Source organism: Podarcis tiliguerta (genome assembly GCF_965153285.1).
Source record: "Podarcis tiliguerta genome assembly, chromosome: 7".
NCBI classification, from domain to species: Eukaryota; Metazoa; Chordata; class Lepidosauria; order Squamata; family Lacertidae; genus Podarcis; species Podarcis tiliguerta.
The window spans coordinates 18,365,924-18,383,231 of NC_139540.1; the positions used below are offsets into that span (position 1 = coordinate 18,365,924).

Below are 17,308 nucleotides of genomic sequence, written 5' to 3' on the forward strand. Positions count from 1 at the left end.
TACCCCGCCCATCTGGCTGGGTTTCCCCAGCCACTCTGGGAGGCTTCCAACAAAGATGAAAAATACACTAAAATGTCACATATTAAAAACTTCCCTGAACAGGGCTGCCTTCAGATGTCTTCTAAATGTCAGGTAGTTGTTTATCGCTTTGACATCTGATGGGAGGGTGTTCCACAGGGCGGGCGCCACTGCCGAGAAGGCCCTCTGCCTGGTTCCCTGTAACTTGGCCTCTTGCAGTGAGGGAACCGCCAGAAGGCCCTCGGAGCTGGACCTCAGTGTCCGGGCAGAACGATGGAGGTGGAGACGCTCCTTCAGATTTTAGTCAAGTGCAAATATAAGTATTCCTTAAATATTCTAAGCATTAAATATAGCATCTATAGATAATCCAGCTGAAGTTTTAATTCTCCATAAACTAAAAATGGAAGATGTCAACTTCTGTTATGAAACCTGCATTTGAAACTGGCTGAATGCTATTAAATACAGACTGTGTCTTGAAATGTTTTTGTCATCAAAGTGCCGTTTCAAGAGTATCTGCAGGTGGAGAAAACCTGCTCAGGATAGGAAGTTAAATGAATGAATGAATGTTTTTGGCTTCCAATTTATATATAGATTATGTACGTTGCCCTTCCACCTTTCAGCCACACTTAGTCTGTTTGTTCCATTGTGATCTTTTTTGTTTGCTTTCAATATCAATCTGTAAAACTCCTTATTTAGTCAAATTCTTCAGTGGCTGCTTTCATATCACAACTGGAAAGAGATTGTTTGTTTGTTTGTTTGCTTGTTTGTATATTTATTTATTTATTTATTTATTTATTTATTTATTTATTTTGCATGATGTGGAAATGAGTATACCAAATTATCACTTACTGTGTATGGATGCTAACATTAAAATATTGGCAGTGGCAAAGCAAGTGCAGGAATTAAACAAACAAGCAAACTCTGTGCTGAAATGGAAACCCTGTTCCTGGCTACTCCTGTGCAGGTTTTGGGTTTTTCTTTTTCTTTGAATTGACTTAGCTTAAAAAGAAGACAGTGTTTAAAAAATATCTTGTGCCCAACATGTAATAAGGAGATGCAACAGCCTCGATCTGTTTCCTCATTGAAATATGGGACTTACTTTGCTGTTTCTCCGTTATGCCTATTTAAATTATGCAAGGCCAATTTGTTTTACAGATATATGATGGGAGGGATAATACAGCACACTTGCTAGGTGCATTCACTGGTGCTTCCCTGCGAGGACTGACACTGAGCAGTACTTCAAATCACCTTTGGCTTGAGTTTAATTCAGATTCTGAGGGAACAGATGAAGGTTTTCAGCTTGTTTATACCAGTAAGTATTTCAGAAAGTAGAACAAGGGATAGGGTATGGAAAAGCCATGACTACTCTGTTCCTCATCCTGAGAATGGGGCATGCAAGCTCATTTTGAATGGATAACAGACACTTCTACATTGTTGTTTTGGGGCAGGATTCAGTCACATACTGTCAAATACAAATTGCACAATGATGGTTGATTTGGAGCGCATGTGCAGCAAACCCACTTTATCTGTAACACAGGTTTTTTTGGGGGGGTAGGGGGACAATAAGGAAAGTGATGGGAAGATGCACGGGAAGTGTGAGACATTTTCAGGAGACAACATTGCCTAATGCCCCCACAAACAGATCAGACTGAATGCAGAACAATTTGTACTTCAGTTTTGAATGTTCTTTTTGTTGGCATGTTCATGGCACAGAAATTAAATAATTTAGGTTTAAATACACACCCACCCACGCCTCTAAAATGAATGATGAATCATGTTCCAGCAAACTTCCTAGTTTGGTGACACTACCATTTTCTCCTCTTTCACAGGTTTTGAACTTTCTCATTGTGAGGATCCAGGTGTGCCACAATTTGGGTACAAGATAAGTGATCAAGGCCACTTTGCTGGCAGCACCATCATTTATGGATGCAATCCTGGCTACACACTTCATGGAAGCAGCCTTCTTAAGTGCATGACTGGAGAAAGAAGGGCATGGGACTATCCTCTGCCATCTTGTATCGGTAGTAGATTTTTCTTTAGCTTTAACATTTGCCTTTATCCCGGTCCAGTGTCACCAAGCAAGCTTTGTGGCTGAGCAGAGATTTGATCCTGGATTACACAGCCTCAGTCTAACTACTCTGTTACTATACCTGTGCAGCAGAAACAGAATACAGGTACTGAGCACAGGTCTTCCTGGATGTGCTGATTTAGCATCAGCTTTGACCTCTTGCTTTAGCACGGAGAGGTTTGTCAAGTCACCTTTTTCAATTGGTGATTCCCGTACTTAGGAAAAGAGTTGGCACAATACGAATGTGTTTGTGTACGTCGGTGCACACTAGGGCATTGATACCCTTTCGATTATAAAATCAGATGTCCTGCAGCTTACAAATTATAACTATCATGATGGCGTATAGGGCCAGCTTCTTAATCTGCTCTTAATGCACACACACATACATGCAACCTGTAAAAAAGATGGATACTGGGGTTTCATGAGGCAGGGATGGCCCACTCCTTTGCTGTGCCCAGGCCACTGTGGGATCACCTCCATCACCATCCTCTCCCTGCCCTCATGGGTTGCTCTCATGGCTCTGGCCCTGCCATGCCTGTGGGATGCAGCAGTGTGAGTGTGGGCACAGTGGCAGCAGAAGGGGCTTGGGGGTAAGAGGCCCAGATCTGTAGAGGAGTGGCAGGGGGGGGGAGAGTTGCCTCAAGTGCCAGAACATGCTGGCTCAGCACTGCTCTAAGGTGCCTGAGTCAGAGAAAAAACACCTCTCTGCACCACTTCCTTTGCTGTATAGGTTGCTGACATAGCTGTTGTTTTAGTTTCATTTTTTATTTAAAATATTTTTATATCTCCTCTTCTTAAAATAACTCCAAGGTGATGTACAATAAAAATTTTCAGTACAAAACAGCAACTCAAAAATAGTTCAAAAAATACCCCAACAACAGCAGCAGCATCTCACAATTACCATAGTAGAAATCATTCTACTGGTATCAGAGGCCAGGACACACTTGGGTAAATATTGGCTGGAAGCTCACCACAGTAGGTGACTCTGTGCCTTACAGAGAGGCCAGATACTGTTGTGGAGAAGGTCTTGTCGTGAGCTGATCTCTGCAGACCACAACATAACTTATAGTGTATCCTCTAAAAATCATAGTGGGCAGGCAGGTCTGTACGAGAAAAGGTGTTATTTCATGTGACCTGTTCCTAAATTGTTCAGGGCTTTATAAGTTAGTAACCAAATCACTGGATTACATATCTGGAGAGGACTGTCCTTCAGGGACAACTGCGGACATGAAACCAAGCCTTACAAGGAAGTGCTCTGACCACAACAAAGGAGTTATGTCAACTTCTCCCTATTTCCAAATTATCCTTCCTAAGCCCTGGGGCAAAGACCAAATTGAGGAATACTTTGCTCTGTCAATAATAAATAAAGAGAGCCCCATAACTGTCATGGAAGCCATGAAGTCCCAAGGTAGACCACCATGATGTAGATGCTAAATTCTCCAGAATGGTTGTCCTGGGGTTCTCCAACACCATACTCAGCCAGTTTGGTTGGTGTAGCTTCTGAGCAGTAGCTATTTTTATTACCGTCATGAAGAGGGAGGTTTGTTTCTAGAAATGCATCCTGTGAGAGGGAAAGTTTACCTATTACCTCCTCACCACCGAACGGAATGGAAATTGCGCCTGTCGCTAAGATCCTTCATCTCTTTGGTGACAGTTTCATTCCCAGTAGCAGTTTCCGCCTCCCTAAATTGTGCCACAGATTAAAGTTGCAAACTAAAAGATAGAATTCCTACTCTGTTTTTACTCTTCCTCAGGCAGGGGATCTAAGATAAACAGATGACACAATTAGCATGATTTACCTGGTGATCTGGGCGAAAGGAAGACAGGTCACAGTTTATGATAAGGATAATGCAAAATGGACAGAAATGACAAACTTTTTAAAGGTTTAGAAATGAGGGTGAGTGGAGATGCCCCTCTACCAACTTGTTCATGAGTATGGCAAACCAACCCTTAAACCTCAAGAAATTTGACTGAAATTTTGTATCCCCTCAAAGAAAACAGCAGAAATCCCTTCTCCGTTTTCACACAGTGGAAATGTTTTCACACTAATGGGAATGAATGTTTGGCTCATCACTTATACAGACATTTTGGCTGATAGACAACCATTCTCTTCCTTCTAATGCCAAAGAGAAAGTATCTGATTCTATGCAGATAATGGTTGAATTATAATAATCATTTTTTAAAATAATAAAAATCATACTATTAGGAATTCGACCTCACATTTGATCTCATAACATTAGGACAAGAGTATTTTTGACTAGTATCCAGCTCTCTAACATAAAATAATTGGTCATGAACTGTGAAATAAATGAACGTGAGATAAGAAATAATTTGTCATAAACAAAAGGTATTAGTAGAAACTTTATCAGAAATAATTTTCTAATTTGTTTTTACTAGCTGAGTGTGGAGGTCGTTTTAAAGGAGAATCCTCAGGAAGAATCTTATCTCCAGGCTATCCTTTTCCTTATGACAATAATCTGCGGTGTATGTGGATGATTGAAGTTGATCCAGGAAACATTGTCAGGTACTTCAATGTGATCTTATTTTGTGGAGAACCAAAGTTTGAAAATAAGAAACATGGCCTGTAAAAGTTTCATTGGCATTCCAAGGGCTTTTTTCTTTTCTTTTCTTTTTTAACTTTCAGTTTTGCTCAGTATTTAAGTAACAGCCTGAGTTCTGCGAGCAGCTATATGCACTTACAGAAGCAAACATATAAAGATGACCTAGATGTACATTGGACAAGTGGGCCTTTGTCCTGGGCAAAGAGAATTCAGTAGTATTCATTAATCAGTTTAACTTAGATTCCACACTAACCCATGTAAACAGAGCAGCCTGCATCGATTTTTCTATGTGTTAATAATTCTGTCTCCAAGGCACTTCCAAGCTAAAGCAGTTGAATGGTTTGGAAGCTAAAAGAGAACATTTTTTTAAAATACAACAACAACACACCTTTGTAATTGTAGATCTATTTTTAAACAAAGCAGAACAAAACACACTTCACATTATAATTAACGAGTCCAAAGAGCTATTCCAAAAAGAAAAAAATTGTTTGCAGGCAGTCACCTTCTAATAACCTGATGTTAAAGAGGTACAGAAGAGTTAACTGGGATGTCTTAGAGGTTTTATTGAGCTCTGTCCAGGTGGGAAGTAGATCTTCACACCCTGAAAGTAGAATGTCTCTCTGCTCCAGCAACAGTGTCAACTGTCCTTGGGAATTGTGGGAAAAGGTGCTGCTGTGGGATATTGCTGGGAGGGGATCAGATCTCACTTTCATTTGACATGTGATGTGACGGTGTGTCTGGACCACTGTCCTTCCATTGCGTAGTAATGTCTCATGCAGATCCCAACAATTTATCACATTGTCCAAGAATAACTGCCATGATAAAAATGAAGAACTGAAGTCAAGGTCTAAATGCGCTTAATATATTTATTTAATGCATGTACGCAATAATATGAAACTATAAAAGGTAAAGGGACCCCTGACAATTAAGTCCAGTTGCGAACGACTCTGGGGTTGTGGCGCTCATCTCGCTTTACAGGTCGAGTGAGCCAGCGTTTGTCCGCTTCTGCAGACAGTTTTTCCGGGTCATGTGGCCAGCATGACTAAGCCGCTTCTGGTGAAACCAGAGCAGCGCACGGAAACACCATTTACCTTCCCGCCAGGGCAGTACCTATTTATCTACTTGCACTGCGTGCTTTCGAACTGCTAGGTTGTCAGAAGCTGGGACTGAACAACGGGAGCTCACCCCGTTGCGGGGATTCGAACTGCCAACCGTTCAATCGGCAAGCCCAAGCGACACAGTGGTTTAACCCACAGTGCCACCCGCATCCCATATATGAAACTATATCCAAATTTGGATATATGAAACTATATTCAAATACAATATCCAGCCGGTAGTCAATGGAATATGCAGTAATAGCTGAATAACCTTGTATGGTTTTACAACATGTTATCGTCTGTATGGTTTTACATAGATAGTGTATTATCTTGCATGCTCTCAAAATAGATGGCACCGAGAAAGACTCTTCAGAGTCAAAACACATTTGGCAAGGCATTACAAATGCAGCCTCTGTAATCATTGTGTTGCAAGGCTTTGGACAGTTAACATCTTTGTTCATTAATTTGTTTTGAATTCTTGCATATATGTGTTAAAAAATAAATTAAGTGCAATTAGACCTTGACATCAATGGTTTATTTGCAGTCAAAGGTTACACTGCCTAAGCTTTAACTTTTGGGAACATAAATTTTGGCTGCAGTCCTATAGCTGCTCACCTGGGAGCGAGCCCTATTCAGCTCATTGGGAAATTTTAAGCAGGCATGTAGAGAAGTGCACCATTTGTTGCAAATATTTTCTTGCAATTATAAGTTCTGCGGATTGTTAAACCACTGATGTTGTTAACAGCCTCCAGTTTCTAGCATTTGATACTGAAGCATCACATGATATTCTACGTGTCTGGGATGGTCCACCTGAAAACGATATGCTGTTAAAAGAAATTAGTGGCTCTCTGATTCCAGAAGGCATCCACAGCACTCTCAACATAGTTACAATCCAGTTTGACACAGACTTCTATATCAGCAAATCTGGATTTGCCATTCAGTTTTCAAGTAAGTTCATATACGCATATTACTGTAGAGTGGTTCTCATTTGACTAGATTTTGTTTCTTCCCATTCTGAAGTCGATGGTAGAAGCTGATATAGAATAATCCACAGGTTAGTAGATGTTGTCTTTCATTTTTTTGGAATGTGACAGATATGAACAAATGAATAATCATTTATATTTTTTTGAAAATAGAAGATGAGATGGACAGCTAAAGAACAATGCTCTCCCATGTCAATGTTTGTTCTCTCTTTTTATTTATATCTCTATATATTTCTAGATTTTTGATTATTAACACTGTTAAGTGATACCTGGACATGTCTCAATTCTATAAGGCCTTGAGTTCAATGCCTGTACAAATTTTTATTTTGTCCTACATAAGCCTTTGTGATTAGATTGAAAAGTTCTGCTGCGTAGTCTCTTGGACATTAATATGTATTTAAATATTATTCTTATACAATATGTATTTAAATAAGTGACTGAAGCTTTATCTGGGATTTAAGGTTATTTCATAGCAACATTACCATATATTGAAGGCTGTCTTGCAGGTACACCTACTACCTAAGGCAGTTTTTCCTCAAACTTGGGTACCCAGCTGCTGTTAGACTACAACTCACATCATCCCTAGCTAGCAGGTCTAGTAGTAAGGGATGATGGGAGCTGTAGTCCAACAACAGCTCGGGACCCAAGTTTGAGAAACACAGACCAAAGGTGAGGCAGGTAACTTCTTGAGAGAGGACTTTTTCAGTTGTGCTACCTGCTTGAGGAATTTGCTCTTCAGGAAAGTTTACTTGGTGTTCTTTCTGTTGTCTTTTAAGTACTAGTTGACAAATTTATTATTTCTCCATGCGTTTTAATAGTGCTTTTAAAATCTTTGCTGATTTTTCCCCCAAGGGAAAGGATTGCTCTGAAAATCCTTTGTGCGCACACAGAATGTCACAGGGAGTACACTGCTTCCTGAAATATAATATGTCATAGAATCCGATTTGTGATTTTAAATAAATTAGAGATCTCGACTGCTACAACAGTAAAAGCTCAACATAATTTTATAGTGGGTTTTCTTGGCTGCTTTAGCTGCCACAGATCTTGAGTACTGTTATCTTTAATCTGTGACTGGTAGCTGAGTAGATTCCTAATAGTTTTTACTGATGTGGAGATATCTGTATTTTTGCAACGCTCTTGCTATGAATGTCAATTTTTAAATTGCAAGCTGCCTTCTCTCTTAAATATGAAATGCAGTCATTTATTTTCAAATGTCTGCTTCACATGAAGAAAAGGGCTACTGAGAGCCCAAGAAGATCTTGATGTCTCTAGGGGGGTGGGTGGGGGGTGGGGGACAACACCCAATAGGTTTGGGTTCCTCTAGGGCAAGGACACACAACAATTGTGAGCACTCTCTGTTCACTGTTTTAATTCTAAATGAGGAGAGGGAAAGAACATGCCCTTTAAAAAAAGTCATATCCATGTTCTCAGATGCAAAACAAATGACCTTTTGCCAGACAGACAATATTGTATTGTTCCTTCCCCACACAATTTCCCTCATAAATGTATATGGCAGGAGTGAGACTAATGTAGACTGTTGTTCTCAAACTAGAATTTTGCCTTCTTTCTTCTTCTTTTTTTTTAAATGAACAATTGTTCCTCAGCGTAGTTGGTTGACTTGCTGCTCTGATTACTGCATAAAATGCAGTGCCCTGGTTGTAATACCCTTGTCACTCCTAGTGACCAGTTCCTTTCTCCAAAATGTTTGTTGTTTGTGAAATGTTTTTGGTTTTTGTTTATATATGTTGCTATAAAACAGAGGAAGGCAGTTACAGGATCATACAATTGTAGCGTTGGAAAGGACCCTGAAGACCATCTAGTCCAACCCCTTGCAATTCAGGCATATCAACTAAAACATCCATGACAGGTGGCCATCCTACTTCTGCTTAAAACATCCAATGAAGGAGAGTCCACCACCTTCTAAGAGAGTCCATTCCACTTTCTAACAGCTCTTACCATCAGAAAGTCCACCCTGGTGTTTATTTGAATTGTCCTTTCTTGTAACCATAAAGAAGGCTAATCGCCGAAGAATTGATGCTTTTGAATTATGGTGCTGGAGGAGACTCTTGAGAATCCCATGGACTGCAAGAAGATCAAACCTATCCATTCTGAAGGAAATCAGCCCTGAGTGCTCACTGGAAGGACAGATCGTGAAGCTGAGGCTCCAATACTTTGGCCACCTCATGAGAAGAGAAGACTCCCTGGAAAAGACCCTGATGCTGGGAAAGATGGAGGGCACAAGGAGAAGGGGATTAGACAGGATGAGATGGTTGGACAGTGTTCTCGAAGCCACCATGAGTCTAACCAAACTGTGCGAGGCAGTGAAGGACAGGAGTGCCTGGCGTGCTCTGGTCCATGTGGTCACGAAGAGTTGGACACGACTAAACGACTAAACAACAACAACTTCTTGTACCTTGAAGCCATTATTCAAGCCTTACCCTCTGAGCAGGAGAAACCAAGCTTGCTCCATCTTCCATGTGACAATTCTTTAGATATTTGAAGAGGGTTATTATATCTCCTCTTATTCAGGCTAAACAAACTCCCTCAGCCATTCCTCAGAAGGCTCGCCCATTTTAATTGCCCTCTGCACATGTTCTAGTTTGCCAATATCCTTTTTAAATTGTGGCACCTGGAACTGGACAGACTACTCCATATTGATGGCCCCAAAATCACATGTGCATCCCATGTCCTAATTTTATGCCAAATTTGTCTTAATTTCAGGTGGGTGGCAAGGTGGGTAAAATGAGAGACAAGGGGGTGGCAGAAATATCAAAAGGGAGAAGGGTAATGCAGAGATATATAAAGAAAGGATATGAAAAGAGAATAAGGGGATGCCCTATCCACCTTTGACATCAGCCCCATTCACTGCTGGAATGTGGACCTCGACAGACTACTTTGAAGGAGAAGTGGCCATTGATTAAAAAGAAGGTTCCCCATGCCTACTATAAAAAGTTCCATTTGTGCTACTACAGTACCAGAGCATTCAGGCAGTGCCAGTTTTTCAGACGAAACCAAGCAATGTCCTTTTGCTTTATAGTGAGTGTTTCACATCAAAATGAATGTAACAATTGGTCTATATAAGGTCAGCGCTGACAATGTCTTTGTTCCCGTGACAATTTTCTGAGTGTTGGCTTTAAAAGCCAAATCCTAATGCTGAGTGTATGAACTAGCTGTTCTCGGAGTCAGATAAATTTGCTAGTGGTCTTATTAAAGAAATATAAAAATATATACCACATCTCTGAGATTATTATTTTTTCCACTTTCAAGATAAAATTAGTCAGTCTGATATATTAGTTGGCCTTTTCATACCATCAAATTGAAATCATTCTAGATCCTCACACTTCTTTTTGATGACGCGAAACTATATTTTATTAAACCACAAAAAAATGCTTTTTATCTGACCCAAATGCAGAATCACAATATCAAAGGGTGGAAATACTCGTACACTCAATTTCCGAGAGATTCTCTTTATCTTTCTCATTAATCCTTTCTCTTTCGTTAATCTTCTCTCTTTCATTAAATTCTTTTAAAGTTGACATCTGATCTAAATGGCATGCAAGATAGTCAGAATGTCACCGTAGTAATCATTGGTAAGATTCAATGGCTTTGAATTGTTGACAGTCAAAATTCTTTGAAGATTTGGATTATTGCATGTATCCTAGTTTCCCTTTGCTGGTATATATATCTACACATGTGATCCTAGCTGTACAGCAGTTTTTCACCAGGATTCGTGGTACCAATTGTTGAGTGGTTTCAGGCTTTCTAGGTAAACAAAGGGTCCCTTTCCCTGATAGGTTAGCCGAAACCCCAGGTCAAATTGGACAATTAAAGACACCTTATGCAAATGTGTCAATACTTGAACTTCATTTAGCAAGTCAAGAGTCTCCATGGTCTTTATATTCCTTACAACTTTTCTGATTGAGCCTTTAACTTAAGAAAAACCCCAGGTAATCAGAGAGAATGTTCTTCTAGTCAGTTTTGCAGAATGGCCAAGCAAATCCCTCCAGAAAACCCATGAGCAGGGCAGTACCCAAGTTACTTTTGAAGCAGCTTGAGTTCAGGGACATGTTGCTTCTGAAGACTGAGGTTCTGCTCACTTGGCTTTATTAGATTCATTACTTTGGCTTTTAACAGATGCTTGCATACAGATTCCCCCCTCCCCCGTTTGACTTGTGCTGCTCCTTGCAGGTCTTGCTTGACCTCTGACAAGCCCCAGATCCCTCTGAGGCACTCCCATTTTGGCTAAGGATTTATCCAGATCTGATGTACATCATTAGCTAATAGTGCAAAGTGAACTAGGGAGATGGATAGATATACCGTATTTTTTGCTCTATGAGACTCACTTTTTCCCTCCTAAAAAGTAAGGGGAAATGTGTGTGCGTCTTATGGAGTGAATGCAGGCTGCGCAGCTATCCAAGAAGCCAGAACAGCAAGAGGGATCCCTCTTGCTGTTCTGGCTTCTGAGATTCAGAATATTTTTTTTCTTGTTTCCCTCCTCCAAAAACTAGGTGCGTCTTGTGGTCTGGTGCGTCTTATAGAACGAAAAATATGGTATACTGAACTGGGTTTCTATCATCGTACTTAATTGGAAAGCAAGTGGCTTTACATGAACTAGAGAGGCAGATGTGTGCATCTGTGTTTGTGAGTATGAGTGTGAGAAAGGGGAGAGTGACGGATAAATATTATGGCCTACCTATCCAAAATGAAGTTTCCTTGAGGATTAAAGGAGATTTGAGATAGTATGGCCCAATCTGGGCTATTCAGAATATAAGGGAAGGGAGAGTTAAATTGCAGTCTGGGTGGATATAAGAGAGAAGCTTACTTTCCCCTCCCTTTTGCCCCTGAAATCACTTTTAAAAAGTATTTCCCACCCAATTGAAGCTGCTTCTTTTCAGAGCCCAGGAAGAAGTTAAACTAGTAAGAAGAAATGGAGGGCTGATTTAGATTCCTTCTCAACCATTCTAACTGCATGGGTGCTTAATAGAGATTCAGTGTTGACCCAGTCAGGTCTCCCATATTCCTGCCGCTGTTCCATCCAGATTGGTACTGGGACCAATACAAGTATAAGCTCTCAAGCATGCTGAGGATTTTAACTGCAGTAGCTAGAAAATATTAAAATGGGTGGGGAGGGGGATAATAAAATGAAAAATTCACTGAGAGGAAGAAATGGTGCTGAAGCAAACTGCAGAACATTTACAAGTGGAATGATTGTAAATTAGTCTTGGGAAACATTTAATTTAATATTTCCATTTAATGACCTTGGCAATGGATAAAGGAATGAATTCATGAAAATTGCTAATGGTACAAAGTTGGGAGGCATTGGTGAAACAGAGAGGATAGAAAGATTCAGCCGTACTATATAACTTCACGGAATGCAGTAATTGAAAAGGAATGAAACTAGATAGTATAAAGTATAGGAAAAAATGCATTTGGAGACTAATATGAAGCTAACACCGCCAGTCTGCTTGAAACAGACATTTTGAAGATGGTAGAAGAGAGGGACCTGGGGATTTATTCATCACAGAATGATGATGAATCATGAATGTGAAATAGCTACAAGGAAAGCAAATGTGCTTCTAAGATGTATTAGGTGAGGCAACCCCAGAAAATGCAGGGAATTATTAATTCCACTGTGGAAAAGCATTTTGAATACCTTTTGCAGTTATTCTGACTGCAAGTAAACAAATCAAAACTAGAAGTACAAACTAGATACAGACTAGGAAAGGAAAAGGACAAGTTTGCTTAGCTTTTAAATTTAAAGGAATTGTGTATTTTTAAACTTGCTGCAATACTTTACTTTATTCTGCTGGATGTGCACCATTTTAATCTTGATCTTTTGATTCTTAGTCTTGTTAGCACTTATGGGTATTCAAATAAGAAGGCAGGAATAGTGGTTTTACCCGAGGTGAAACCAGATGATTCTGTAGGGACCAAGTTTCCCTTGAAAGCTTATTTCTCCAGTAAGTACCTAAATGGGACGCGGGTGGCGCTGTGGGTAAAAGCCTCAGCGCCTAGGGCTTGCCGATCGAAAGGTCGGCAGTTCGAATCCTCGCGGCGGGGTGTGCTCCCGCTGTTCAGTCCCAGCGCCTGCCAACCTAGCAGTTCGAAAGCACCTCCGGGTGCAAGTAGATAAATAGGGACAGCTTACTAGCGGGAAGGTAAACGGCGTTTCCGTGTGCGGCTCTGGCTCGCCAGATGCAGCTTGTCACGCTGGCCACGTGACCCGGAAGTGTCTTCGGACAGCGCTGGCCCTTGGCCTCTTTGAGTGAGATGGGCGCACAACCCTAGAGTCTGTCAAGACTGGCCCGTACGGGCAGGGGTACCTTTACCTTTACCTTTAAGTACCTAAATGGAATCATGATGGATCAGGCCTTAAGGCCAGCTAGTCCAGCATCCTCTGACCCACACATTAATCCAAGAGATATGGTCCATTTATAGGGTTGCTATATTTCAAGAGGTAAAAATCCGGGCACAAAAAGTTGTTGAACCTGATATCCAGAAAAGTCTGGTTACATTCCAAAATTTACAAGTGGCTCTTTACTATTTGCATTTGTCTTAATTTTGGTAACTTCTTTGAGTGGGAAGTGTTTCCATTGTGACTATAATCTGTGCAATACAACCAGAGAACTAGGATTCCGGGGCTGGCCTCTTGAAGAGAAATCACACATATACTGTACTTTGAACTTTAGCCACTTCATCTCGACATGAGACACAATAGGACTCCCATCTTCTAATCTTGTAGAAGAGCACAAAGCAGAAGACAGCGAGGACAGCTTCCATTGAGCAAGTTGCTCTGAGAAGCAACACAATTAACAGGAAACTAAAATATTATCTTAAAGATTTCAAAATAGAGCATGTTTGTTCATGGAAATCATTCCATAATTCAGAGAGCAGAGATCTTCAGTGCCAGGGAGCAGGAAATATAATCTTTGAGATAACCATGCTTGATAACAAGCTCTGTGTCAATTTATAGGCACCCTAGTATACATCAAAAAAGTTAGCTGAATGATAGGTTAAGTATTTCAATAACAAGTTAAAATGCAATACAATATCAGGCACACATATGCACATTTATAAAGGGTTGCGTTTTCTGCGCTTTGCAGCTTTCTTTCAAGACTGCATTGCAGGTCTCATTGCAAGGTTATAAGAGACTTTATCTTTGTTGAAATTTGTGCATACTCTACCAATTTTCACGGAAAGCAATGAAAGAGGTGTTTTAGATAACTAATAGAAACTAATAGAAACAATGGGATGCAACCTACATTCCAGTATGAATTTAGGGTAGTGAACACAAAATAGGAACTCATGAAGGCTAGATATGAGAGAATGAGAACAATACAATGCACAAACTATGAAACATGAGGAAAAGGGAAGATTAAAGCAAGATCTAATATTTTGTTGGAGAACAGTAATTTTGAAAGAAGGGGAAATGTAATTAAATATAGTAGAAAACCAGCTTTGAGCAACTGAACAAGGAAGACAATTGTTCTAAGTCTTGTGTACAGTAGTGTCAATAATCTATTAGTTTTTAACATTAGTCTCATGTCCTCCTGGAAACACCATGTGGTCAGTTAGCACCAGTATGATCTCTATAATATTTGGCTAGTCCACAAAGAAGGCTGCTTTTGTCTTGGTAAAAGAATTTTTGGTAAAAGTGTTTATGGAAAGTGTTCGTGATTATAGGCCATTTTGCTCTTGTCTCATTTGTTCAATGACACAGAAGAAACCAAACTTATGTTACCTTTTCTTATTTAAAATAATGTAGATGCCACCTTTATTTTGCAAAGAAATAGCAAAATAGTTTATAAACAAATAAAACCAGAATGTCACAATAAAATCAGTTCAATAAAATAAATATACCAATCATATTAATCAGGAACTCTGGGAATTAATGCCCAGGAAAACAAGTACAGTGGTACCTCTAGATATGAACGGGATCCGTTCCGGAGCCCCGTTAGCATTTAGAAGGAAACGTAACTAGCAATGGCACGTCTGCACATGCGCGCGTAACTTTTCGCCGCTTCTGCGCATGCACGTGACGTCATTTTGAACATCTGCACATGCACAAGTGGCGAAACCTGGAAGTAACACGCTCCAGTACTTCCTGGTTGCCGCAGAGCGCAACTCGAACGTGCTCAACCCGAAGCGCATTCAACCCGAGGTATGACTGTACATTTTCAGCTATCAACTGAAAAATCCCAAATTTAGAGTCTGCCTGATCTCCATAGGAGATATTTTCACAAGGTAGGCACATTTTGCAGAGGGTAGGTTCAGACTATGGAATGTTTCCACAGACAACTGCAAATGTACCAAATACTGGTATTCAACACCCAAGCATTTGCCTGATGCTAGTCTCCTGAATACAATGAAAAGAATATTTTCCAAACTGCCTGTCAAGTGATCTTGCCCAAAGTCTAATTTAGTTAATTCTTTGTTTGAGTTCTTTTTTTGTGATCTCATATTCAGTTTGAGTTACTGTTTTGCCTTTTCTTTTGCCAGCTCTGGCTTTTTCCTGGGAAACAAACAAGTAAACAAGTGGCTGATGGCTAAATCCTTTTTTTGGTCAGTATTGACAGGTCCTAAGTGAAAAGTGCAAGCATGCTGATTCAATGAAAAGAAAATGTATAATGCAATTTAATCTGTCAAGTTTTTTTTCCAAGGGAAGCAGAAATCTTTGTATTTGAATGCTTACAGAATATTTTAATCATAAGCTTTGGCTCAGAGTAAAATGTCAAAGTTACTGCTGAATGCTACTAAGTCTCTTTTGCTGCTGGGATGCATGGCTCTTAATCCCATTGGGTTATTTCCAACAAACTCATCCCACTAGCACAAAAACTTTCACATTGGTAATGGAACTTCCTCTGCTGTCTTGTCCCTGCACACACTCTATGCCCTCCCTAAATGTGCTCTAGAAGGTTTGGGAAACCCTCAGAAAATATTAGCAGAGTGGGAAAGGCATGGGGAGAGGAGAAAAAAGTTATTTTGCACAAGCAGAAGTCATTGCACTGACAACTTGTTGGATAAAACACATTAATTCCAAATAGGCATTGTTAAAATGATGAATTATCTATGAGTTTGTTGCAAGCTATATGAAAGGGGGGGAGGTAAACCACTTCACCCATCGTGTGGCAATTTTTGGTACACCTGGTTAAGTAAAATGTCATCAATTTAACTGGCATTATTTGAGTTCCTTCTTTGATTTTTATCTTTTTAAAAACAAATAAAAACACACACGTTAGTGTAACTAGTTCAGCAGATCTCTTTTACTGGCATATTTCATTCTATGCATTGAAATGCTACATTAAGTCTGATGAAACGTGATTACAGTCAGTAATCAAAACAGATGGCAAATAAAAGAAATAATTGCATATAATAATCATTTTAGTGGACAATATATTTCCCCAAAGAAAAGAGGCCTAAACATCTCATTGGCTTGCATGAGCCATTAAATAGTCTTTTCTTAAAACATCTGTACAGTGCAACTTGTTATGAATCAAAAAGTGATATTTTTGCCTTCCTCCTAGGTTCTGTAGCCACAGCATGCCGTGATCCTGGAGTCCCCATGAACGGAACCCGAAATGGGGATGGGAGAGAACCTGGAGACACCGTCATTTTTCAGTGTGACCCTGGCTATGAGTTGCAAGGAGATGAAAGAATAACCTGCATTCAGGTAGAAAATCGGTACTTCTGGCAGCCCAACCCACCAGTCTGTATAGGTATGCAGAAACCAAGGGAAGACGCAACTGCTTTTCTGACTTTGGAAACATGTTATAGTTACACAGCCACAAAGCCAAAAGTCAATAGCTTATTGTTAACGTTGAATTAAGCACAGATACCAGGGCAGCTCAGTAGTCCTCAATAGGATGGTGTTTTACCTTTTGAAGAGAGTAGATTTCTTGCAGGAGGAAAGGAAAGAGGACAGCACCACAAAGAGACCAAAGATGAGAAGCTCAATAGGTGCTGAAGAAAATTGTAGGTTTGTCATAAAAGCACTCCCAATTATAGTCATTACACCTAATGTGTTTTCAGTGTAGCTAGTCTTGATCAGAAGCAGAATTTCTTCTTTGTCTCCTGAGTTAAGGAGTCTCTTTGTCTTTTGGGAGACACAGAATAAGCTATTGATTCCAATGAAGAGTGGCTACACTGGAAGTGTGTTAGGAGCAATTACTCCAGTTGGAATAATCTGCAATGTTTCTGCAATGGAAGGATGTTGTATAATTTTTCATGAAAGAATAAAAATCTAATTTTTTTCACCTTTTGACACTTTTTTTGAGGGGAAGAGGAGAGGAAGAGAGACTATCCCCATTTTTGTGACAGAATGGCAGAATGTTTTCACAGCCAGATCCCACAGATAAGGCAGGTCAGGAGTTTCAGGCCCAATATAGTTTCAAGCAGGCAACTTACTCCATGAAGGTTGAGAGCAAACTAAACCTTTTTCAACTTCTGCCCCTAGTCTACCTCTCCCAGGCTCCTCTAGAGACCCTGCCTGGCATATTTCCTGTGTTGTTAGGCTTGCAACAGCCTGAAGGTGGCATATGGTTCCTCAATCTCAACAGAAGGTTCCTGTGAGGATCTAGGTCA

At 40.1% G+C, this 17,308-nt stretch overlaps 1 protein-coding gene across 4 annotated transcripts in view; it reads left to right on the forward strand.

Annotated features, from left to right (window-relative positions):
* Positions 1-17,308, forward strand: part of CSMD3 (CUB and Sushi multiple domains 3) — a 568,382-nt gene that overhangs the window by 395,736 nt on the left and 155,338 nt on the right. For all 4 annotated transcript variants that reach the window (XR_014513736.1, XM_083450329.1, XM_083450330.1 and 1 more), the window contains 5 exons: positions 1,174-1,330; positions 1,848-2,039; positions 4,484-4,610; positions 6,490-6,692; positions 16,252-16,443. Coding sequence is in view for 3 of the 4 variants with exons in the window: in XM_083450329.1 (XP_083306455.1) it covers positions 1,174-1,330; positions 1,848-2,039; positions 4,484-4,610; positions 6,490-6,692; positions 16,252-16,443 (871 nt within the window). In the remaining variant the exon portion in view is untranslated. The remainder of the gene's footprint in view (positions 1-1,173; positions 1,331-1,847; positions 2,040-4,483; positions 4,611-6,489; positions 6,693-16,251; positions 16,444-17,308) is intronic.